Genomic DNA, 24,913 nt, shown 5'->3' with positions numbered 1-24,913 from the left:
TCCTGTTGCTACTTCAATCATGAAACTGATCAATGATCAGCTGATCGTCTCTCTTGTTTGTTTATCGCCCACTTTGCGCCAGAAAGAGGAAACCAGCGGATGTCGCGCTAAACAACAGCAGCACGTTTAAGCTTGATCAGCTGTTGTTAGAATTTATTTAATATTAATTTCTAGTATCAGCTGATGTTTGCTGGAGCCACAGCTGTAAAGCTGCTGGTCATGATGTCGGTTTGGATATGTGGTGAGAGGGAAACATGAAGATGAAACCAGGAGATGTCCTTACTGAATCATCAGAGCTGAACAGGTGATGGAGAAACAGGTTTACCTTTTAGGTGACATGAATGAGTTGAAGGGAAGTTATGAACTGTTTCTGAGAGACAAATAACACCAGGATCCTTTTCTACGTAGCTGACAGCTGGTAACTGTGCAGGGGCGGGTCTAGCAAAGTTTTGCCAGGGGGCCAGGTAGGGCATTAACAGGGAGAGGGGGGCACAAAGAAATACTTTTCTTTCTTATTCTCATTTCAAAGGTCTCGCTTTTAATAAATAATTATCTGAATCTTATAACAAACGTTTTCATCTGATGTAAAATGTATAGAAATCCATTATTGTACATAGTAATTTTTTTTAGGGTCCCATCATATTTTCTTCAGAAGTAGCTAAGTACTGTATATGATGCCAGTATTTCCCACATTTTCTAGATTCTGTACCAGTACTGTGTGTAAAATGCCATCAAAAAGTCAATTAAGTTTTATTTTCTCACCTGTCTTTCTGTCTCCTTTCACTTATTAAAGGTTGCCATGTTAGAAAAAATATTTTGCCCTGCCATGGTGTTTATTGATGTGGCAAATGAATGGTTTATGAAAATATATCTAAATCTGTCATAAGTAATCAGTAATGATCATGTCTCACCTCTAGTCTCCTCTGTCTTAATTTCAGGTTTTCACCATGTGTTCTAGATAGTTCAGGAGGTTAACTCGACCAAGCAGTCTACTTTCGGGTACTGTTTAGAATACCAGAATAGGGAGGATGGTGTAGGTTTGAGTTTATTAGACTGATACATATATACCAACAAGACAGTGTACATCACTGTGACAACAGCGTTTGTTTTCATTCAAAGGCTTTATGGTTTTTCCTATAATACCTGGTGGGCCGGTCTCTAGTCAAAATGCCCGGGCCGATTTTTTGTCCCAGTCCAGCCCTGATAGGATGTGATGCTGGGATATAACCAAGAAAACAGATTAGACCCGCACGCTTTAAAGTATACTATTTCCTTGTGTTTTATCTGGTAACAGCTTGTTTACTGAACTCGTTTGGTTTCAAACCCAGACTTTTCAGAATGTCCAAAAATAAACTCTCAAAGTATACAACTCTGAACACTAAGCATAAGTGCGCATTTCTGAACTATTTGGTGCAGCTACAAACAACGTGTTTAAACAGTGCAACCATTTGCTTTATTTCTCATTGTCTCTATGAGGGATGGGGTAGACTACCCAACCCTCTACCTGAGTGTGGGGATTATTCTGCCCCATTGCTCACTCAGTTCCTAGCCCTATGAGCAAACATAGTCTTTCAGATATGCTGGAGGCCTCCTAGACCTGGGTGGGATTTGGCTCCCAGCTTCAGGAGTCTGCTGGCTGGCCTCCTGTGAGATAGTGTCTGGAACCGACACACTCTGTGCAGCCTCTGGTGGACCGACAGAAATCTCCAGTGCCCCAGGTGTCCGTGTAAGATGGTAACGGTTTCTTCTCAGCAAGCCCTTTGCTGTCTCTACGATGTAGGACCTCGGTGAGCCTGCCATGGACATGACTGTCCCTCTAGTATCCATGTCTGAGACCCACACTTTGTCTCCAGGATTGAGCTGTAGCATATCATGTGCTCTGTGTCTGCAGTTGTAGTTTTGTCTTTGTTTTTGTCTGTACGTTTGTTCTATAGCTTTGAGCTTGTCTGTGTCCGTACCTCTTGGATGTAGCTGTGATGGGATGACAGGAATAGTTGTCCTTATCCTCCTACCCATGAGAAGCTCAGTCGGGCTGTAGCCATTTGCCAATGGAGTGGCCCGGTATGCCATAAGGGCGAGATATGGATCGCCAGACTTTTTAAGAAGACTTTTGATAGTCCTGACTGCCCTCTTGGCCTCCCTGTTGCTCTGAGGGAAGTGGGGACTGGATGTCTCATGGTTAAAACCCCATTGAAGGAATCAGACGAAAACTAAGGTCCATTATCAGAGCGAACCCGCTCTGGTATGCCATGACGTGCAAAGATTGATTTACAGTGCTCGATCACTGCCTCTGATGTCGTAGATGTCAGTTTGGCAACTTCGAAGAATCTGGAAAAGTAATCCACAATGACCAGGTACTGTTCTGGAACAGATCAGTTCCAACCATGGACCACGGTCTTTGTGGGAACTCGGTAGGTAGCATGGTTTCTTTGTGGTTAGTCCGCTCACGGCAGCAAGTGTCACAGGTCTCGATCACTTTTATCAGCTCACTGCTCAGGCCTGGCCACCAAACAGATTGTTTAGCTCTCTCTCTGCATTTCGTTATTCCCAGGTGGCCCTCATGTAGTCTAGACAGAATGTCCGCTCTGAGTGATGTGGGAATCACTATTCTGCTCCCATAAAGAAGCAAACCATTGTGGACTGTGAGGTCACCTGAAAATGGCAGATAAGGCTGGAAAACCCTTTCAATGGAGTACTTATCGGGCCATCCTTCCACACAGAACTTCTTCAGTTGGCTTAGAATGCTGTCATTGTCCTGATGTGTCTGGATTTCTCTGAGTCGTGGCTCTGTGGCTGGCAGACTTGCTATGACGGACTCCACATACAAGTTGATTTCTTCCTCCGGCAAACCCTCAGTTGTGTCACCTACAGGAGCTCTGGACAGTACATCTGCTGTTGCAATGTCTCTACCAGGAACATGAGATATGGTATAAGAGAACCTCATCAATCGCATGCGTAGACGTTGTATACGAGGTGGAAGCTCGTCCAGGCCCTTGGAGCCAAGCAACGAGACCAGAGGTTTGTGGTCTGTTTCAATGTGGAATGTTTTCCCAATTAGGAACTCTGCAAACCTCTCACAGGCCCATGTTGAAGCGAGGGCTTCTTTCTCAATTTGAGCATATCGCTGCTCTGTCGCGCTGAGAGCTCTTGAAGCGTATGCTACTGGTTTCCACCCTAAATCAGCGTGCCGTTGGAGAAGCACCGCTCCCAAGCCATATGAAGATGAGTCAGCTGATACGCACGTTTCAGCATTTGGATCATACAGAGCAAGCCCTGGGGGTGTTGTCAGTTCTTTTTTGATGCCGTCGAAAGCCTGCTGCTGCTGTGGCCCCCATGACCACAGGTTGGACTTCTTCAGCAGATCTCTTAGGGGGCGCGTTTTTTCCGCCAGGTGAGGAAGGAACTTCCCTAGGTGATTCACCATGCCCAGGAAGCGTCTCACCTCACTTATGTTGCTGGGCTCATCCATGGAACTCACGGCATGCACCTTGTCAGGATCTGCGCTAACCCCCGATGCCTCAATGACCTGCCTCAGGAACTTTATGCTGTTCTTGGAGAACTCACACTTGTTGTTCAATGTTACTCCAGCCTCCTGCAGTCGAACAAGTGCTTTTCGAAGTCTCTCATCATGCTCTGCTTGTGACGCCCCCCAGATGAGCACATCATCCATCTGGCAGAGGACTCCTTCTAAGCCCTCAAGAATGCGTGCCATCCGTTTCTGGAAGTGTTCTGGGGCTGATGAGATTCCAAAGCACAGACGATTATAACAATACCGACCAAAAGGTGTAATAAAGGTCGTGAGCAAAGAAGAGTCCCTGGATAAGGGAATCTGCCAAAATCCTGCATTGGCATCCAGCTTTGAAAACACTTTTGCTCCTGCAAGCTGTCCTAGTGTGTGTTCGACTGAAGGGAGTGGATGTTTCTCTCTCATGACATATTTGTTTAGTTCAGTGAGATCGCTGCATATTCTCACCTTGCCTGTGCGCTTAGGAACCACCACCATAGGCGCACACCAATCAGTGGGCTCCTCCACCTTGGAAATGACCCCCTGCTGCTCCATCCGGTTCAGCTCTTCTTTAACCTTTGGTAAGAGTGGAAGAAAGATTCGCCTAGGGGTCGAGAGGGAAAACGGCTGTGCCCCTGGTTTCAGAACAATATTGTACTCCCCTTCCATTTTGCCTAAGCCGCTGAAAAGCTTGGGGAATTCTTGTTTGACAGCATCAATAGAGTCTAAGCTAATATGATTCACTCTGGCAACCAGCTGTAGTGCCACTGCAGCATGCCCGCTCAGCAGCGGTGTGCATAAACCCTGTACGACATAAATGTCTTCTTTGGTTTTGTGGTTGTTCTTGCTGAGAGTGGCTGTGAACATGCCTTTTACCTTCAGACATGTTCCTCCTGGGGCCTGCAGAACCCTCTTGTGCTTATCCAATCTCCCCAACTGATGCTGTGTGTAGAAAGTCTCTGGGACTGCTGTGACATCTGCTCCGGTGTCGATTTTAAAGATTGTGTTGCATTTGTCCACATTTATCTCTGTTACCCATGGACTCTCTCTGGTGTCCGCAGAGAGGGAACCCAACAAAGCGACCTCATCATCTGTATCGCTGTTCTCTGAAACTGTTGCAGCATTGACCTCACACAGTCTTTTGTTTCTGCACATCCTGGCAAAATGTCCTGTTTTCTTACAGTAATTATATGCAGCTTCTCTCGCGGGGCATTGTTGAAGATTGTGACCTTTTATGTCTCCACATCTTCTGCATTGTGTCTTTTTTTCTTTCTGTGTTTTGGCGGTGGTTTGTTTATGTAGCGGTGTCAGCTGCTTGGGACGTGCCCCTTCTTGCCGTTTAGCATGGACGCAGTTCAGTTGTGAGTTGGTAATATCCATTTTAAAGTTAGTGTTTAGCATCTCTTGTTGCTTCTTTACAAGCTCACTTTGTCGGGCTCTGTTAAGCGCTTTCTCTAGCGTTAGTTCTGGATCCATTTGTAGCTGTTCTGAGAATTGTTTGTCTTTCAGACCTACGACAAATCTGTCTCGCACCATTTCATCATGCAAAGTCCCGTATCCACAATGTTCTGCCAGACAATGCAGTGCAGTATGGAAGCTGTCGACTGACTCACCCGTCTCTTGTTGGCGCTGGTTAAACTTCGCTCGCTCAAATATGATGTTTCTGCGGGCTACAAAGTGAGCATCCAACCTCCTTTTAACAGTCTCATAATCGCTCGCCTCTTCGGGAGTCAGGTACAGGGATACCAATATGTCCTCTGCCTCCTCGCCCATAGTGTAGAGAAGGGCGTTCACTTGATTTTCGTCCGCTTGCGTCTCCAATCCAGACGCGATGCAAAATCTGTCAAAACGCTTTATCCATGTGGTCCAGTCGTCGGACCTAAAAGTGAACTTCTCCGGCGGGGTGACTTGAAACTGACTCATGACGTCACATCTCTTTTCGTGCGGCTCCTCTGTGGCTGACCTTTAACCTGGCACCGACGCCGAAACCTTCCACTTATGCCCAACTAACATTTCCAGTTGTCTTCTGACACCATGTTCCGTTATTTGAGGTTATGGATGTTATTTGACTGGAGGAATAACTCACAGACACACGAGACGCGCCATTACTCCAATGAGTGTCCTTTATTATTTTTCATCGCCCCCCCCCACAACAACCCAGCAGAAACGTTCCTACCTCTTAACATTTACCTGATACTACAAGAGTTTCATGCAATGATGAAATTTTGCAGTTGAAACGTGTGATATGTTCTCTGTGTTCTATAGTGAAAACATTCCTGGTGTAAAGTTGGGGTTTCACACTCACCTTTGCCCCTCGTGGGCCTGGAAGACCACGGGGGCCTTTGTCTCCCCAACATTTGCACATCACTCCGCAGCATTCCCGAGCTATCACGGTGCTCTGCAGTCAGACGAGGGGACGAAGGACATACATGAACAATGCACGATCTTTGTGAGGATCTTTAAGAGGCAAACGTCGGTTACTGAACTTTTTGTCTTCAGAGAATCAGGACTCATCAAAATATTACTCGCTATAAACTTTAAGAGGAACGATTATGTCAGCAGGAAAAAATGAAAACATGGAACTGGTCCAATCACAATCCTCCCGTCAGACTCCTGCTGAATGGCTGATGGGATTATTGTCCCTTTGATTTCTTTGTTGCTTACATAACTTTTCTACTGGTTATTCTGAGTAAAATTCACTCACATTTTTTACATTATATGAATAACATGAACTTGGCTCCTTGTTAACTCAGACTAAAGATTAAAACTTGCTTTATTTGTCATTTAGAAAAGGTAGAAACGTACTTTGCTCATGAGCAACATGACTGACTTACAATCTGTTGGAATATGGTGCTGCCGATGCTGGGCATGCTGATTATTAGCTGATCAGTGTGCACGAATCCACGGCCAAACTCCACCTTCTGTAGCTGAGCGTGGTCAGCGCCCCTGACAGCCACGGCCAGCAGGGCGCTGACTCCTGCAGACAGTTAGGACAACAGACGGTAACAGCGTGGCTTCACAAACACAGTGCACATACATTTCCACTGGATCTGAATCAAGCAAACTGATTAGGTCTAGAAATATTTAGTAACTTCTCCTCGAAGGTAAGATGGATCCAGTCTGATGGTGATCCAAGTGCTTTTTACCCCTCAGCTGTAAAAGGCATTGATGTGAACGCTATAACTCGAGCTTCAAATTGATATCATAGCTGCTTCTATTAAAATCTTTGATTAGTTTGAATCTCAGTGACCTCAGAGCCACAGTAAGTCTGCTGAAGATCTTGCGGATGTAATAACTTGAGAACAAGACGACGCAGGATTTGAAATTGATATCTTAGGTGTGTCTCCTCAGAAGCCGACGGGTTGCACTAGTATTATATTCAGTTCTTTCAGCTCTCTGTCATTCTACACAAACCACTTTTTCCTGGTTGTTTAGGAAAGTTCTCGTTCTTGTGCTTCCGCTTATTCTGCTCCGCTTTAATCATGGGCCTTCCTTGTAGCCCAAAATTAAAATGCATGCAAAAACCGCATTTATATGTTTTAGGACACACATGGGACATACATCTAATATAATAACTGAATAATTTGCGTGCTAACATCAGATCAAAGTACATGAGGATGTCAATAAAGATGAGCAATCAAAAGTAAAGAGCTGGAAATGAAGTGATCTTAGTAAATAATTGCATGTTTTTACCAGACTCTCGCAGCAGCTTTGATTCCCGCTGTAGACTCATGACGTTTTCATTGAGTCCATCAGAGAAGATCATCAAGACCTAAACGACAGAGTAAACCACGTCCGACAGTTTAATGTGGATGACGTCTCATGAAGTGGTATTCTTGAGGGCTGAATAATGAAGTCACAGCAGTGACTAAACACTGCAGCTCCTCTCATGTCCACTAGAGGCTCCAGCAGTGAGTCAGTGCCCATATACTCCCGTGTTATAAACAAAGCTCTTTACCATTAGCAGTCTTCATGCTAGGTAACAGCAACTAAAAACTTGTAATGTAATTAATGTAGTTGAATGTAGTGTCCAGTATTTGGCTACCCAACAGCCTCGGCTGCAGTTTATGTGCTAAATTTTAACAAGATGAAAAATAGCACTGTTGCATGTTAGCAACACAGGATATCAATTCATTTACTCTGACAATGGTGAAAATGAGAACTGAAGGATTCTGAAAGGTCTAAACTAGTGCTGTCAGTGTTAATCTCGTTAAAATGACGTTAACGCCATAACCACATTAAAGTGGCAAATCTCCGTTAGCAAGTTAGCGCGGATCGCCCCGTGCGTGGGGCTGCACGGCGTCAACGCATTAGAGCGGTTAGCTCATTAACGCGTTAGCACTGTGCAACTCACTAGCGCTAGCTCACTAACAGGGATTTGCTGCGGTTATGGCATTAACATCATTTTAACAAGATCAATGCTGACAGCACAAATCTAAACATGTCTCACCTTGACAGTAGCCGTGGATTTGGCTTTGAACTTCTCCTTGTAGAAATTCAGCAGCTCAGAGTTAAAGTAGGTCGGCTGGGACAACCTCCAGCTCAAGACTTTCTTCAACACGTCCTCACTGAAGTCTGGAAAATTTGTATCATACAAGGCCCTGCCATCACTGTCTACCAAATGGAAGGCGATTTGGGTCTTGACCGGGGACTGGGGGACGCCAGTGCAGCACAAGTTATCTACTTTTGAAATATGTGAAATATGATGGACAATCTCTTCCAGGTGTTGGATGTAGTCACTGATCAGCATGTTGTTGGATCCACTTGTGTCAGTAATATCGAATCCTATTGCAACGTCGATGGTGCAATCTGAACATGGGAAGAGAAGCAGGGAAAGGATGTTTGTCTTTGACCTTTTATAGCTAAAGACAGAAAGGTGTGGACAAGAGGGGCTCACTAAATCAAACAACAGGATTAAACAATCAAAGGTACTGATGCTCGTGCTGGTACTGCTAACCTAAGCCACATTAGGCAACAGAGTGGATACTTGATGATTTTGGTGTACTGTGAATGCAGCACCAGTAACAGTCTTTAAATGATAAGAGGTAAAACATTAGGCATCTACAATAACAACAGCAGCTCTCGACAAACCAAGCAGAAATGACTCAAACTGAAGACTGGGTCTGTTCACAGTCGAGGACGTGCATTTCACTTACTAGAATGGGGTGAATGCACGCAGCAAACCACCACCGGTAGAAACTGGCAGGGCTGGACTGGGACAAAAAAATCAGCCCGGGCATTTTGACTAGAGACAGGCCCACCAGGTATTATAGGTAAAACCATAAAGCCTTTGAATGAAAACAAACTGTTGTGACAGTGATTTTGGTATATATGTATCAATCTAATAAACTTAACCCTACACCATCCTCCCTATTCTGGTATTCTAAACAGTGCTGATCGGAAACCCAAAGGCTGCTTGGTCGAGTTAACATCCTGAACTATCTACAACACATGGTGGAAACCTGAACTCAAGAGAGAGAAGACTAGAGATGACTTACATACATTTGACCAGAGATGGGTAATCTGTACTTTACTCATTACCAGTGTTGGTCAAGTAACTTGAAAAACTAGTCCACTAGTCTTTGTTTTTATTTATTTTCTGCTGTGTTTTAAGTGCATTTATTTGAAAGACTGAGTGTAAACACTAAAACCTAATTTATTTTTATATGCTGGAATGTGCAGAAAATAGGTTTAAATGTTCAACAAATTTCTTCCAGTCAGAGAATGTTGCATATAATTAAATGTTTGCTTGATGCATAAAGTTAAAAGATTAAAACTAATAAAACAAGTTTTAAAAAGAGACTTTTTCATTTGATTACATTTTATATGATGGATTATGCAGAAAAAGTAGAATTGGGCTGAAAGATCTATCACTTTATCACCTATTCAGGTTGTAAATCATGTTTTTAAAAAGTAACTAAGTAACTAATTACTTTTGAAAATATGTAATCAGTAAAGTAACGGGATTACGTTTTTGGGGAAGTAATCAGTAATTAGTTACTGATTACCTTTTTCTTTTTTTCTTTTTTCTTTTTTTTTTGTCTGTCCCATTTGGTTCTTTAGCCGTCAGAATTGTTGTCTGAAGACCAACAAGGATACCAAATGGATTTATTTTGCCAAATGGATCATCATGGCATTGCCGTATTGGTCCATTTGATCAACCTTTGTTGTTATTATTTATTTTATTTTCAGTTGTTACAGATGGGACAGACATGACTGGGGGATAGGAAAGAGAGGAAGGAAAAGAAAAACAGAAGGGAAGAGGGACAGTGAGGAAGGGCACTTACAAAGACAAGGAGAAAAAGAAAAAAAAATCTCCTGGATCACCTGTTGAGAGAAAAAGAAGAGAAAACAAGCAAAAAAAAAACAAAGCAACATACTAAACACAACACCATCACGTTAATCTAGCTAAGTGTGAACAGCAGTAAATACTAAATATTGAATGTTGTTGTGCAGCACAGACAGCGCACAATGTGCTTTGAAGTAGCAGCTAAGAAAGGTGTAGTTTATGTCTACGAACAGTGAACACCCGTGTGCACACCTGTGTGGATCAGCGCGCTTGTATACAAAAGGTTTCTCCATGTAACGGTCTGCTAGAGGGTGTGGGGGGCCATAGCCCCGTCCCCCAGGGCATGAAGCAGGCATGGAGAAGATCCAGGCTTCAGACATCCAGAGGCCCCAGAGTGCGAGAGCCCAAGGTGGACCACCGGAGGGGCATCCGTGCCACCCTCCTGGGAAGGGCTGAGGAGATCCCCAGACGAGGGGTCACCCAGTAGCCACGGAGCAGAAGCCAGAGGCGGCTGCACTGGCGCGCCCGCCGGCTCTGCCGGCAGCCAGCTGTGCCAGAGTGAACCGAGCTGCAGGCCCCGAGGTCGGAGGCCCAGGGTCCCCCTTTGCCCCGGAAGAGGCCTGACCGAGCGACAGGCACCAGGCCCCGCCAAGTAGCCACCGGGAGTGAGCTGGTGCATACCTGAGCACCCAGCCCCGGACACCAAGAACCACCAATGCACCGACCCCTGAGGGCATCAGTTACCGGCAGGGAGTGTGGTGAGGGGAGATAGACCTCCACATTTTGGAGGGCCTGGGTGTTCCCAGGGAGGTGGAGTCTAAGACCTGACCTGACATATAGACACAGACAAACAGGCACACACAGACACAAACATGCTTTCCCACCCTCATGCACACATATACAAACACTCAGCACTCATCCAACGTAGGAATAGACATATATGCACATGTACACACAATCGCACTCCCCAAACATACTCTATACCCCGGGTCCAGGTACCCTCACCCCCAGAGGGGGAAACGGCACCCAGACCCAAGAGATGTGACCCTTTCCCCCGGGGTGGAGGCAAGCAGACCGCCCCAGGCTCCGCGGCAGCAGGGAGGCCCATCGGACAGCCAACACCTCCTCCCAGCCCCCTGCCCCGATGACTAGTAGAGAACGGGGGTGTGTGAAGACCCCATACCTCCCTCCTCCCGCTCATGTGTAGTGTTGCTGCGTGTTGTTCTAAAGTGCATTTAAAACAAGGGAGGGCATGGTGCTGCTGCCAGAGAGCAGCAGGTGATTACCTTTTTCATGTAACTTGACCAATACTGCATTTGAAATCACATGACCACCTCGTTTGCAAGATTCAGATAATTATTTGTTAAAAGCGAGACATTTTAAATGAGAGTAAGAAAGAAAAGTATTTCTTTGTGCCCCCCTCTCCCTGTTAATGCCCTACCTGGCCCCCTGGCAAAGCTTTGCTAGACCCGCCCCTGCACAGTTACCAGCTGTCAGCTACTTAGAACAGGATCCTGGTGTTATTTGTCTCTCAGAAACAGTTCATAACTTCAACTCATTCATGTCACCTAAAAGGTAAACCTGTTTCTCCATCACCTGTTCAGCTCTGATGATTCAGTAAGGACATCTCCTGGTTTCATCTTCATGTTTCCCTCTCACCACATATCCAAACCGACATCATGACCAGCAGCTTTTACAGCTGTGGCTCCAGCAAACATCAGCTGATACTAGAAATTAATATTAAATAAATTCTAACAACAGCTGATCAAGCTTAAACGTGCTGCTGTTGTTTAACGCGACCTCCGCTGGTTTCCTCTTTCTGGCGCAAAGTGGGCGATAAACAAACAAGAGAGACGATCAGCTGATCATTGATCAGTTTCATGATTGAAGTAGCAACAGGAGAGGGAGGGGAGAGAATGAGAGAAGAAGAGGCAGCTGCAGCGTAAAGACGCAGAATAACTCCAGCTTTGTATCTTTGTTTCATGTTAGCTGAAGTACGGGACAAATCGCTTCCTTTTCACCTCAGTACCATTTTCTTCTGTTTGTCTACGATAAGATTGCTTTCAGAGTCGTTGCCCAAGCAAAGTGGAGGGTGCATCAACCTTCTTGGCTATAATTGGTCCAGCCCAGAGTCGATCATGACCAATAGGCTACCACCTTTCACTCTATATACCGTTACAAAAAAAAAAAACCAAACAAACAAAAAAACAAATATGGCCCATAAACACGAAAAATCACCATCGGGCAGTTGCCCGGTATGCCCGATGGCCAGTCCAGCTGTGGATACTTGTCCCCTGAACTGTGTGGTGTGAAAGCAGTTGCCGTTATAAATGATGCCCCGCATTACGTCACCATTTAAAATATGGAAATTGGATCTTCTGGCTGTCTGGGTTTAGTTTCTCTTTTCAAGTATTCACTCAAAGATTTTCCGTTACGCCTGATTATGAACTTACTAGTCAGGGACGTCTCTTTTTTTCCAACTTACCAAGTTTGGGCTCGTCATCAGGCTCAGTCCCACAGATTTCGTCAATGATCTTTGTCTTGATATTTGACAAGCTGTCGAAGTTCTCAACATTAAACACCTTCTCTGGCGTGCCAGTGATCTGCAGGAGCTGTAGGTAAAAGACATCTCCAACAGCAATGGCGAATATTGTAATCCCCATTTTCCTGAGCGCTTCTGCGGCATCCTCCACGTCATCATGAGAATTACCATCTGTGATCAACACCAGGTTCTTGGGAACATCTCTGCGGCCTCCCTTTGATTCATGAAAGTAGTCCCTAATGTGATCCAAGGCTTTTCCAAGATAAGTGTCTCCACCTTCATAGTTCATGTTACGGATATGCTCAATCATCTTCGTCTTGTTGTTGTACGTGTTAAGGTAAAACTCATGTTTAGGTTTGACACTGAACTGTGCAAGTCCGACATGTGCAAACTCTTTACTGACATTAAAGTTGTCCACCACACTTGCTGTGAAGTCTAACATAATTACGTGCTGGTCTTGGTTGATGCTGCTCGAGTAATCGAGCAGGAAGACCAAGTCTGTCTGGTTGCAACCTGCCAAAGAAAAAGCAAGAAAGAGACATTTGACGTAATTAATACACAACTGTGCTGTGAATTTAACACTGTGTGGCATCGTCAGGCCTCCATCAATCAGCCAACCAAAAACCTGATGCCATCTTTGGTTAGACTTTTGTATCTACTGTGACACTGGAAGAAGGACTGACCAAAAAAATGGGACATTTATGAAAAACTGGGAGAAGATTTTAAAAAATGTAAAGAATGTGGAACATGATAAGATAAGTGGTAATAAGAGCTTAATTTGAATGATAGCAAATAAATGAATAAAGACAACAGTCAATTCTAAAAAAAAGTGTGTAAGACAGTAAAATGTAAATAAAAACAGGATGAAAAAAAAACCCCTATATTTTATTAACAAAAGAACCCATGAAAATGGGGCTTCAAACGGCTGGAAAAGTATGTGGCATGCAAACAGCTGGAGGAACATTTTGCAGGTAATTATCTAATTAGCTAAAAAGGGCTTCTTAGAGACAAAATGTGGAACAATTGTAGATTGTTCCACATACTCAATTTGTCTGAGTACGCTTATAAATATCATCATGTACATACATGACATCATCAAAAGGTTCTGAAAATCTTGAGAAATCTCTGTGCGCATAGGGACAACGTTCGTGGATATTTATTTTCTGTTGTTACACAAAGAGGGGATGCTACACAGTAGGAAATGTGCCCCTGCTCCAGCTTGTGTGAGATATGCCATTGGCATCTGAACTGACTCCCTCATTTAAATTTAGCCAAAAACACGATTTTTGGAGATTGATACATGAAAAAGGTTATTTTTGTGTCTTTGTTCTGTCCTGCTCCTCTCACCGCCACCGGTCACCACTCCCTGAGCCTGGTTCTGCTGGAGGTTTCTTCCTGTTAAAAGGGAGTTTTTCCTTCCCACTGTCACCAAAGTGCTTGATAATAGAGGGTCATATGATTGTTGGGATTTTCTCTGGGTTTTTTTGTATTATTGTGGGGTCTTTACCTTACAATATTAAGCACCTTGAGGTAACTGTTGTGATCTGGCGCTATATAAATAAAACTGAACTGACTAAAAGACATTTAAAGAGAGCATAATAATTCACTTTGGACACTCTTACCTCGCTTAGTGGAATTGCAGATGACAGAAGAAATGTTCTGGTACAGAGTTTCCAAATCCTTAAAATTATTGACAAAGAAAACTTTGGATGTGTCGCCACCAGCCATGGTCTCCAGCTCGTTCCTCTTTGCGTCCTTCACTCCGATACTGATGACTGTGATCCCATTTTGTCGCAGAGCATCAGATTCTGCTTTCAGTCTGTGAGGGTCAGTAGCTTCTCCATCTGTGATCACTGTGAGAATCTGAGGCACCCTGATTTCTCTCCGACCGCCATGTTTAGCGTTAAAGTACTCCAGCGAGTATGCCAAGGCAGCACCTGTGTATGTGTCTCCTTGTGGTTGTACCAGCTGCTGCAGAGCTTCAAGGACTTTTCCTTTGGAGTAAATTTCATTTAGAGTAAAGCTGTATTTGGGTGCGTCAGAGTAGAGAATGACTCCAAAACGAGTCAGATCTTTACCAACTGTGGTCTGGTTCACAACTGAAGCCATAAATGTTTGCATACTTTTGAACTGTTCGTTATTTATGCTTCCAGAACCATCCACCAGAAAAATAATATCAGCCTTTTCTGTCTTTTTACAATCTGGATGAAGGAAAAAGAGGCAGAGAGGTTAGCAAAGACAGAACTTTTTGTTGTCACAATAAAAACTAAAAAAGCAAAACAAACATTTTAAAAGTCATTTTTATTTTACCAAATCAATCATTAACCATTTGTGCTGAGGTATTAAATGGTTTAATATATTAAAAACTTTTTGAGTTAATTGACTGAATGATTTAACATCTCTACAGACTCCTCCTTTGGTTGTACCTTTTAGACAGTCACACGTCACAGATGGTTTTAAACAGCCTCTCTTACCTTTCTCACAGAACTTCAAGGCCAGCTTGGTCTCTAGTTCCTTCAATGCATCAAAGGTGTTCTCAATGAAGACCCTCTGCGATGAGCCACTGATCTCCGACAGTTCCTGCCTGTTGACCTTATCCACTCCAATGGCATAGATCACCACTCCTTTGGCCCTCAGAGCATGAGCTGGTTCTGTAACGTTATCTTTGGATTTACCGTCTGTTAGAACAACCAACCACTGCTTCATCCAAGGACGCCCTCCTCTGGCTGCATCAAAATACTGTGAAACTTCTGTGATGGCCCTGCCAGTGCGAGTGCCTTCGTTCATCTGCTTCATACCATCGATGGTGTTTAGCATTCCTTCCAGGTTGTAGTGTTTGGTGAGGTCGAACTCCAGGCGTGTGTTGGTGCTGTACTGCATAAAGCCAATATGCACCTTATCCTGCCCAATGTTGGACTTGCTAATGACAGACTTCGTGAAATTTTTCATCTTTTCGAAGTCTTCCTCAGAGATGCTCTCAGAGCTGTCAGTTAAGAAAAATATGTCGCTTGGTATGTCTTTACAAGCTGTGGATGAGGAACAAATATAGGTTAGTGTGGTTTTCTCTTTGTACAGTTATTTCCCTACCTAAATCTAGCATTGGGAATTTTGAACATGTGAAAGTCCCATAAAGGAAAGTGGAAATCATGTATACATCTAATCAAGTTTCTGAAATAGTTTATGGTCCTGTTCTCTATCCTCTCCTCTTATTATCTCAATGATGTGTGCCACAAAGCAAAGCCCAACTTAATTTAACTCACTTTCCGAACAGATCTCTCTGATGACGTCATTTTTGATGGTTTTCAGGGCATCAAAATTACTGACAAAATACTTTCTCTTTGGATCCCCAGCAATCTCATTCAGCTCATTATCATTTGAGGCATTCACCCCGATGGCGTAGATGATGACCCCCTGTGCCCTCAGTTCTTCTGCAGGATCTTTAACTTTATCATTGGATTCTCCATCAGTGATGACAATCAGGTACTCTGAGACTTTGTAGCCACGGCTCGTCTTTGCGTTCTGAAAATGTCCTTTCATGGATGACAGTGCTTTTCCTGTGTTTGTTCCACCTCCTTTGTGACTGATTTTGTTCACTACTTTTTCCATTGTCTTCACATCTGAGTGCTGTGTTAGGTCAAACTCTAGAGAGGGGGAATCTGAATATTTCACAAGACCCATGCGAACATGGTCTGGCCCAATACGGAAGGTATGAAGAAACTCAACGATAAACTTCTGCATGTCTGAGAAATCTGGATTTTTAATGCTCCCTGAGTCATCCATCAGGAAGAAAATGTCAGCCAGGTCCTTTTTTTCACATGCTGAAGAGAAGAACAAACAACGGGAGTTAGATCTTCTCACACAGTCAAAGAGAGCGAGGTTGAACTGAACATTCAAAGAGTGAAATGTTTGAGAAACCATATTTACACCCAGCATGTTTTACAGGCTGCTTATGAACAACTATAACTTAATAATGGATGAGGGGTTTCTTACTCTGTTTTCTCATCTGGGAAATTTATCAGGTAAGATCCAGTCACCTACCTTGACATTCTTCTAACATTAACACAGAGCATTGCATCAATAATGCTACAAAAGTTAACATTTCTCAGGGAAAACTAACGGCAACTTATCAGGAAAGCTTAGCTCAAACCTTGTTTGGCATCTGCGTCACTTTCCTTGTCCTGGACCCCAATCTGGATGATGGTGTTGCACAGGGTTGTCTGCAGAGTTTCTTTCAGGGGTTTCAGCTTGATGAAACTGTCCACAGTAAAAACGAACTTGGGGTAAGATGCCATCTCCAGCAGTTCGGTTTTATTGGCGTCTTTGATTCCGACAGCAAAAACTGTGACACCAGCTCGACGGAGAGCGATTGCAGGTTCCTTCACATTATCCTGGGATTCACCGTCTGTGATTACCACCGCTACCTTCGGGACATCCTTCCTGCTGCCCTTTTCTTCAGTGAAGATGTTTTTCAGGGCGAAGTGTAGGGCAGCTCCAGTGTTTGTACCACCTTGACGGTACGGCAGGAAGCTGATGAAGTGCAGAATGTCTGCCTTGTCTCTGAATGAGTTGAGGGAGATGTGTGCAGTCGGCACGTCGTTGTATGTAACAATGCCTACTCGGATTTTAGATGAACCAATTTCCAGACCGCTGATGACCGAGTGCAGGAAATTACGTGTCAGCCTGAAGTTTTCCTCTCCAATGCTCCCGGACTCATCAACAATGAACACAATGTCTGCCTTGTTAGCTGTTTTGCAATCTGTGAAAGGAGAACACTCAGTTTAGTCGACCCAACTGAAACTGTATGTGACATGAATCTGAAGGCTAGACCATCCACTTTCACAGCCGCTCACTTCCGAGGATGCAGTTTATGAATTTGGACACCCCTCAATAGTGTTGGAGCCTACACAGCAACGCCTCTCCCCCACCCAGGAAAATCCGATCACTTTCTTTTTTTCTTACCCCCAAGTACTCACCACTAATCAACTGTGTGAAGCCGTCAGCAAAGACAACCAAAGTGTGGCCAGTGGGAGTAGATCCTGTATTCCAGGAGAGGTTTAACCCTCATAATGTCCTCCCGATTTCCATAGACCTGTGGTCCTCAGGGGACAAAAATGTCCCCACTTCATTTGAGTGTTTTTTAAAGCATAAAGTATAAATTGTCAATCAATTCAATGTTACACCTTAGTTTTACTTAAGATTAACACATTAACACAAAATTTACCCTTCAGTTTGCAATTTAAGGCCACCAGACCTTGTTTACATAAAGTACACCCTGTTTTTGAGCGAAAACAAAACAAGACACTGAAATATTTAAATGTTTAGATTATTTTGACTATCTGAATAACCACTGAGTGCTGTATGGTGAACTTTAGTGAGATTTCTTTTTTTAATCAATTCTAAATTTTAAATGCGGCACATAATCACACCTGTGGTCCTCAGGGGACAAAAATGTCCCCATCTGGTTTGATTGATACTGAATTAATATGAAGTGGATTTTCACCCACTTTTAATTAAAACTTAATTCAAACGTTTTGACACTTTTTCTTTATTCCATTTAAAATTTGTGTCTGATAAAACCTCATTTATACAAAATGTTTCTTTGTTTTGGGGTAAAAAAATAAATTAAATCATCAGTTATTGTGATTATCGTTTCACAACCCGAGTTTGTTGCTTTAACAGGTGATCACAGACGGGTATATGTCAAAGTTAATTTAGGAAGCTGTTTTTAAACTACTTCAGGTTTTTTACTGGCAGCAAATAAACACATCTGTTGTCCTCTGGGCTCAAAAATGACCTCGTCTGGTTTGACTATTTATAAAGCAATAAGTATAAAATATCATTCATCTCTGTGTTTCAAGGTTTTATTCATCTTTATTCCAACTCATTACCTGACATTTTTCTATATTTTGGCATGGTAGGGTAGCAGGGCATGGGTCTGAGTGAAGGCAAACTTTCATGAGGACAAAGGCGTGTCCATATTTGACAAACATGCAGGAGGAAGCTCAGGTTTATTCCTCTGTACTGGTCCCATCATGGACAGCTTTCTTTTCTGCAGTTGCAGGCCAAGGGCCTATGAAGTAAACAAGTTGTTACAGGTGATTGTTTTCTTTTGGAAACCTTCTGCAATGTTAGGGACAACTCGCGTGTCCTGACTGCAAGCCAGACGGTTTGCCATCGTACACTAGCATGTTCCATGTACAGCCGGACCTGGCATCACATAATTCAATTCAATTCAATTCAATTTTATTTATACAGCGCCAAATCACAACAGCAGTCGCCTCAAGGTGCTTTATATTGTAAGGTCGACCCTACAATAATACATACAGAGAAAACCCAACAATCATATGACCCCCTATGAGCAAGCACTTTGGTGACAGTGGGAAGGAAAAACTCCCTTTTAACAGGAAGAAACCTCCAGCAGAACCAGGCTCAGGGAGGGGCGGGGCCATCTGCTGTGATTGGTTGGGGTGAGAGAAGGAAGACAGGATAAAGAGAAGAGAAGAGAGACAGAGATTAATAACATTAATAACAGATATGATTCAATGCAGAGAGGTCTATTAACACATAGTGAGTGAGAAAGGTGACTGGAAAGGAAAAACTCGATGCATCATGGGAATCCCCAGCAGCCTACGTCTATTGCAGCATAACTAAGGGAGGATTCAGGGTCACCTGGTCCAGCCCTAACTATATGCTTTAGCAAAAAGGAAAGTTTGAAGCCTAATCTTGAAAGTAGAGATAGTGTCTGTCTCCTGAATCCAAACTGGAAGCTGGTTCCACAGAAGAGGGGCCTGACTTCACTGACTTCCTGACGGACAGGAAGCAGCATGTGAGGCTGGGAAAGAATGTCTCGGACTCCCGGACCATCAGCACCGGCTCCCCTCAGGGCTGTGTTCTTTCTCCTCTGCTCTTCTCCCTGTACACCAACTGCTGCACCTCCACCCACCAGTCTGTCAAGCTAATCAAGTTTGCAGATGACACCACCGTTATTGGACTCATCTCGGACGGGGATGAGTCTGCCTACAGAAGGGAGGTTGAACGTCTGGTGTCCTGGTGCAGCCACAACAACCTGGTGCTGAATGCCCAGAAGACAGTGGAGATGATTGTGGACTTCAGGGAGCACACAGCCCCACACCCCCCATCATCCTGACTGACACCCTCATCACCTCTGTGGACTCATTCTGCTTCCTGGGTACCACCATCACCCAGGACCTGAAGTGGGAGCCCACCATCACCTTCGTCATAAAGAAAGCCCAGCAGAGGATGTACTTCCTGAGGCAGCTGAAGAAATTCAACCTGCCAACACGGACGATGATGCAATTCTACACCGCAATCATCGAGTCCATCCTCACCTCCTCCATCACCGTGTGGTACGCTGGAGCCACTATCAGGGACAAACAGAGACTGCAGCGTGTTGTGCGCTCTGCTGAGAAGGTGATTGGCTGCAAACTCCCATCTCTGCAGGACCTGTACACCTCCAGGACACTGGGGCGTGCAGCTCGGATCACAGCTGACCCTTCTCACCCTGGACACAGTCTGTTTGACCTGCTCCCCTCAGGCAGGAGGCTCCGGTCCATTCGCACCAGAACCTCTCGCCATAAGAACAGTTTCTTCCCCTCTGCTGTTGGACTCATGAACAATAACCATATGACTGTTCCCACCACTAACACTGACCCTACACTGTGTTCACTGCATCATTCCATGTTTGGCACTGATCACCACCTGCACTCATGTACATATCTATCCTCTTAGCACTTTTAATTCTTATTTTTATGTCTATTTAAGAGTTGTATAACAGTATGTTTGCACTAAGTACCGCAGCAATTTCCTAATGTTGTAAACCTGCTCAACATTTGGCAATAAAACCCTTTCTGATTCTGATTCTGATTATGAAAACTGAAGGCTCTGCCTCCCAGCAGAACCAGGCTCAGGGAGGGGCGGGGCCATCTGCTGTGATTGGTTGGGGTGAGAGAAGGAAGACAGGATAAAGACATGCTGTGGAAGAGAGCCAGAGATTAATAACTACTGATTAAGTTTAGATAGGTCTATTAAGACATGTTGAGGGAGAAAAAAGATTGAGGAAGAAATACTCAATGAATCATGGGAATCCCCCAGTATTCTACACCTATTGCAGCATAACTAAGGGAGGATTCAGGGTCACCTGGTCCAGCCCTAACTATATGCTTTAGCAAAAAGGAAAGTTTGAAGCCTAATCTTGAAAGTAGAGATAGTGTCTGTCTCCCGAATCCAAACTGGAAGCTGGTTCCACAGAAGAGGGGCCTGAAAACTGAAGGCTCTGCCTCCCATTCTACTTTTAAATACTCTAGGAACAACAAGTAAGCCTGCAGTGTGAGAGCGAAGTGCTCTAATAGGGTGATATGGTACTACAAGGTCATTAAGATAAGATGGGGCCTGATTATTTAAGACCTTGTATGTGAGGAGCAGGATTTTGAATTCTGGATTTAACGGGAAGCCAATGAAGGGAAGCCAATACAGGAGAAATCTGCTCTCTCTTTCTAGTCCCTGTCAGGACTCTTGCTGCAGCATTTTGGAATTGATAATGAATTACAGTCGTCCAGCCTGGAAGTAATAAATGCATGAACTAGTTTTTCAGCGTCACTCTGAGACAGGATATTTCTAATTTTAGAGATGTTGCACAAATGGAAGAAAGCAGTCTTACATATTTGTTTAATATGTGCGTTGAAGGACATGTCCTGGTCAAAAATGACTCCAAGGTTCCTCACAGTGTTACTGGAGGCCAAGGTAATGCCATCCAGAGTAAGAATCTGGTTAGATACCATATTTCTAAGATTTTCAGGGCCGAGTACAATAACCTCAGTTTGATCTGAATTAAGAAGCAGAAAGTTAGCGCCCATCCAGGTCTTTATGTCTTTAAGACATTCCTGCAGTTTAACTCATTGGTGTGTGTTATCTGGCTTCATGGACAGATAGAGTTGGGTGTCATCTGCATAGCAGTGAAAATTTATGCTATGTCTTCTAATGATGCTGCCTAAGGGAAGCATGTATAATGTAAACAGAATTGGTCCTAGCACTGAACCCTGTGGAACTCCATAATTGACCTCAGTGTGTGAAGAGGACTCTCCATTTACATGTACAAATTGGAGTCTATTAGATAGATATGATACAAACCACTGCAGTGCAGTACCTGTAATACCTACAGCGTGTTCTAATCGCTCTAATAGGATATTATGATCAACAGTATCGAACGCTGCACTGAGGTCTAGCAGGACAAGCACAGAGATGAGTCCACTGTCAGAGGCCATAAGAAGATCATTTGTAACCTTCACTAAAGCTGTTTCTGTGCTGTGATGAGCTCTGAAACCTGACTGAAACTCTTCAAATAAGCCATTCCTCTGCAGATGATCTGTTAGCTGTTTGACAACTACTCTTTCAAGGATGTTTGATATGAAAGGAAGGTTGGAGATTGGCCTATAATTAGCTAAGACAGCTGGGTCTAGAGATGCTTTTTAAGTAAAGGTTTAACTACAGCCAGCTTGAAGGCCTGTGGTATATAGCTGATTATTAGAGATAGGTTGATCATATTTAAGATTGAAGAATTAATTAATGGCAGGACTTCTTTGAGCAGTTTTGTAGGAATGGGGTCTAAAAGACACGTTGATGGTTTGGAGGAAGTAATTATTGAAGTTAACTCAGAAAGATCAATTGGAGAAAAAGAGTCTAAATGAATATCAATGGTGCTGAAAGTAGCTGTAGATAATGTTACATCTGTGGGATGATTATTGGTAATTTTTTCTCTAATGATAAAAATGTTATTTGTGAAGAAGTTCATGAAGTCATTACTAGTTAACGTTAAAGGGATGGTTGGCTCAGTAGAGCTCTGACTGTTTGTCAGCCTGGCTACAGTGCTGAAGAGAAACCTGGGGTTGTTCTTATTTTCTTCAATCAGTGATGAATAGTAAGATGTTCTGGCTTTGCGGAGGGCTTTCTTATAAAGCAGCAAACTATTTCTCCAGGCTAAATGATGATCCTCTAAATTTGTGACACGCCATTTCCTCTCCAGCTTACGAGTTATCTGCTTTAGGCTACGTGTTTGAGAATTATACCACGGAGTCAGGTACTTCGGATTTGAGACCTTAGTTTTCACCGGAGCTACAGTATCCAGAGTCGTACGTAGTGAGGAGGTAAAATTATTAACAAGATAATTGACCTCTATTGGAGTAGGGTTCAGATAGCTGCTCTGCTCTAATACATACTGCCCATGTTTCTATCTCATAGTTCCCTGGTTTAATTGGGATGTTCTGTTGGAATGGACAGAGTCCTCTGAGGGGGACTTGGTGCTCAAACACAGTCACATCAGTACCTGGATAGTACATCACAGCAGGAGAAACACCCACTTGTTCCATAGACCTCAGTAATTGTGTCCTGAACGACGATTATCTATTGTGTCTTTATCATGAAATGATATCCTGTTTGCGATTCTATGATTAATCTTGTGTCAGCATGAAAACTTCCCTACCAGACTCAGGATGTCATAAACTGGTCGTAGTGACTTTACTGGATGCACGGCAGTAAGAATCAACATACCCACATATGCCTACAGCTGCATTCGATCCATTATTCTTCATCTGTTGTTGTCCCTCCTTGTTTGTCACCTCCTGTGCCAAGCACGCATCATTCTCAGGGACTCCTCTCATCCTGCCAATAAACTCTTCCAGCTCCTGTCCTCCAGAAGGCGCTACAGGAGTCTTCAGACTAAAACCAGCAGGTTTAGGAAGAGCTTCTTCCCCACAGCTGTCACCCTACTGAATTCAGTCCCCCACTGAACCTTTCCATCCACACTCACTTAACCCTCTACACTCCTCCTTCCTCCTATCCCTCCCAGTGACCATTATAATTTTATTCTCAACCATTCTCACCATATGCTCACATTGGTTACTGCTATAGTTTTAGGACACTGACATAGTATAGTCTCTGGTATAGTGAGTACACTGTTCACTATTATAGTCTTCTCCCACTGCTGTAGATATACTCATAGCACTCTGTAGATCTGTTTACCTCACATATATCTGTATATATGTAGCACATCTGTATATCTGCTCGCCTGTATAGCAATATAAATATCTGTATACTTAACTTATGTGTACATAATCTGTCATAAATATTTCCACCTTTTATCCTACCCATATCTGTATTTAATCTGCTCCTACTGCACTTACTGCTTTTGCACTTCTGATTAGATGCAAACTGTATTTCGTTATCCTGTATTGAATCATGTGTAATGACAATAAAGTTGAATCCTAATAATGCTGCAGGCAGATTGCAGGCATGGTTGAGTTTCACTCACTCACCAAACCAACCATCAGACCTAAGCGTACTATTACAATGTTAGCCTCCATGAATAAAAGAACAGAAATGGTGGATTTCCTTCCCTCATTGAGTCTTTTTATGGTCTGCTGTGACATGAGAGTGAAAAGGCTATGCCGACATGTTCCAGATCCAGGTTTTTGTACACCTGGATCACTGTCTTTACCTCACAGTTGATAGTAATGGGTCGTAAAGTACAGAGAACGACTATTTAGTTTTAAAAGAGCAAAAATATGTAAAAAAAAAAAACCTCAGGTGATTTTGTGGAGACTTTCTGCATCGTTAGTTGTGATGATCTGACTGCTTCCTCTGAAAAACTCTGGTTTACTTATAATAAACCATCGTTGCATTCATAGCTGCTTCAGAAACACTGCTGTGTAGTTACTGATGATGATGATGATGATGAACCGATGGCGGCATTCTCACCTTCAGTGACAGCCTCCACTCTCTGGGTCGTGAGCAGGTCAATCAGCAGAGTTACTCTTGAAGAGTCAAAGATATAGCCAGGGCTGGCAAAGCGGTCCAGAGCATCCTGTGTCGCACCTGCGTCCATCCCCACAATAGTTACCCCCTCGTCTTTCAGATATTCAGCAGACCAAAACACAGGATCATCCGAGTCTTTTCCAGCCACTACAACCAAATACTGTGGGGTTCCCTGTTCTGCGCGGCCTCCTGCCTCAGCAGTGAAGAAGTTCTCTTTAGCGTAGGACAGAGCTTGTCCAAGATTTCGTGGTTGGCCTGTTTGTGAACGCAGTCGGAAACGTCGAGCAGCGGCCACGATCTGCTGCTTGGTTTGATGAGTGTTGAGACGAAAGTCAGCTCTGACGTCCTGACCGTACTGGGCCAAGCCGACACGGTAACCAGACGCTCCAACTTCCAGTCGATTCAACAGTCTGAAAAGCTCATTTCTAAACAGGGTAAACTGATTGGAAGCTATTCCACTGTCCACCAGGAAGAAAATATCTGCAAACCTGTCGACCAAAGCTGAAGAAGACAGAAGCAAAAGTGTTTTAGTACAAGTTCATGCAGAGTTTTCAGTCTACAACAAGCCTGACGCTCATGTGATCTACTACCTCACAGTGCTCAGAGGCACAGCTGAGGATGGACCAAGCAAAATGTGTATTTTCAGCTTTCTGTTGATTCTTGTGTCCATGTCAAAACTGTATTCAGGTGTTTCTTAGATATAATTAATCGTACAATAAAGAGACCAGTGTAAACTGTATCAACCAATCAG

General features: G+C 43.6%; 2 protein-coding genes across 4 annotated transcripts in view; one reads left to right on the top strand and one right to left on the bottom strand.

The window, feature by feature from the left end:
- rpp25l (ribonuclease P/MRP 25 subunit-like) overlaps window positions 1–24,913 on the top strand; it is a 110,609-nt gene that overhangs the window by 66,968 nt on the left and 18,728 nt on the right. The gene's annotated exons all lie outside the window — the stretch shown is intronic.
- The window catches only part of LOC134635876 (collagen alpha-6(VI) chain-like), a 62,129-nt gene that overhangs the window by 25,206 nt on the left and 12,010 nt on the right, over window positions 1–24,913 (bottom strand). For both annotated transcript variants that reach the window (XM_063485512.1, XM_063485513.1), the window contains exons 4-13: window positions 24,106–24,663; window positions 16,484–17,092; window positions 15,597–16,154; window positions 14,811–15,362; window positions 13,959–14,537; window positions 12,280–12,849; window positions 7,956–8,314; window positions 7,199–7,277; window positions 6,340–6,482; window positions 5,811–5,903 (exon numbers count right to left, since the gene is read on the bottom strand). In XM_063485512.1, the coding sequence (XP_063341582.1) occupies window positions 5,811–5,903; window positions 6,340–6,482; window positions 7,199–7,277; window positions 7,956–8,314; window positions 12,280–12,849; window positions 13,959–14,537; window positions 14,811–15,362; window positions 15,597–16,154; window positions 16,484–17,092; window positions 24,106–24,663 (4,100 nt within the window). The remainder of the gene's footprint in view (window positions 1–5,810; window positions 5,904–6,339; window positions 6,483–7,198; window positions 7,278–7,955; window positions 8,315–12,279; window positions 12,850–13,958; window positions 14,538–14,810; window positions 15,363–15,596; window positions 16,155–16,483; window positions 17,093–24,105; window positions 24,664–24,913) is intronic.

The sequence above is a fragment of the Pelmatolapia mariae genome, linkage group LG10_11 (genome assembly GCF_036321145.2).
Source record: "Pelmatolapia mariae isolate MD_Pm_ZW linkage group LG10_11, Pm_UMD_F_2, whole genome shotgun sequence".
NCBI lineage: Eukaryota > Metazoa > Chordata > Actinopteri > Cichliformes > Cichlidae > Pelmatolapia > Pelmatolapia mariae.
This window is presented reverse-complemented; position numbering and strand designations above follow the sequence as displayed.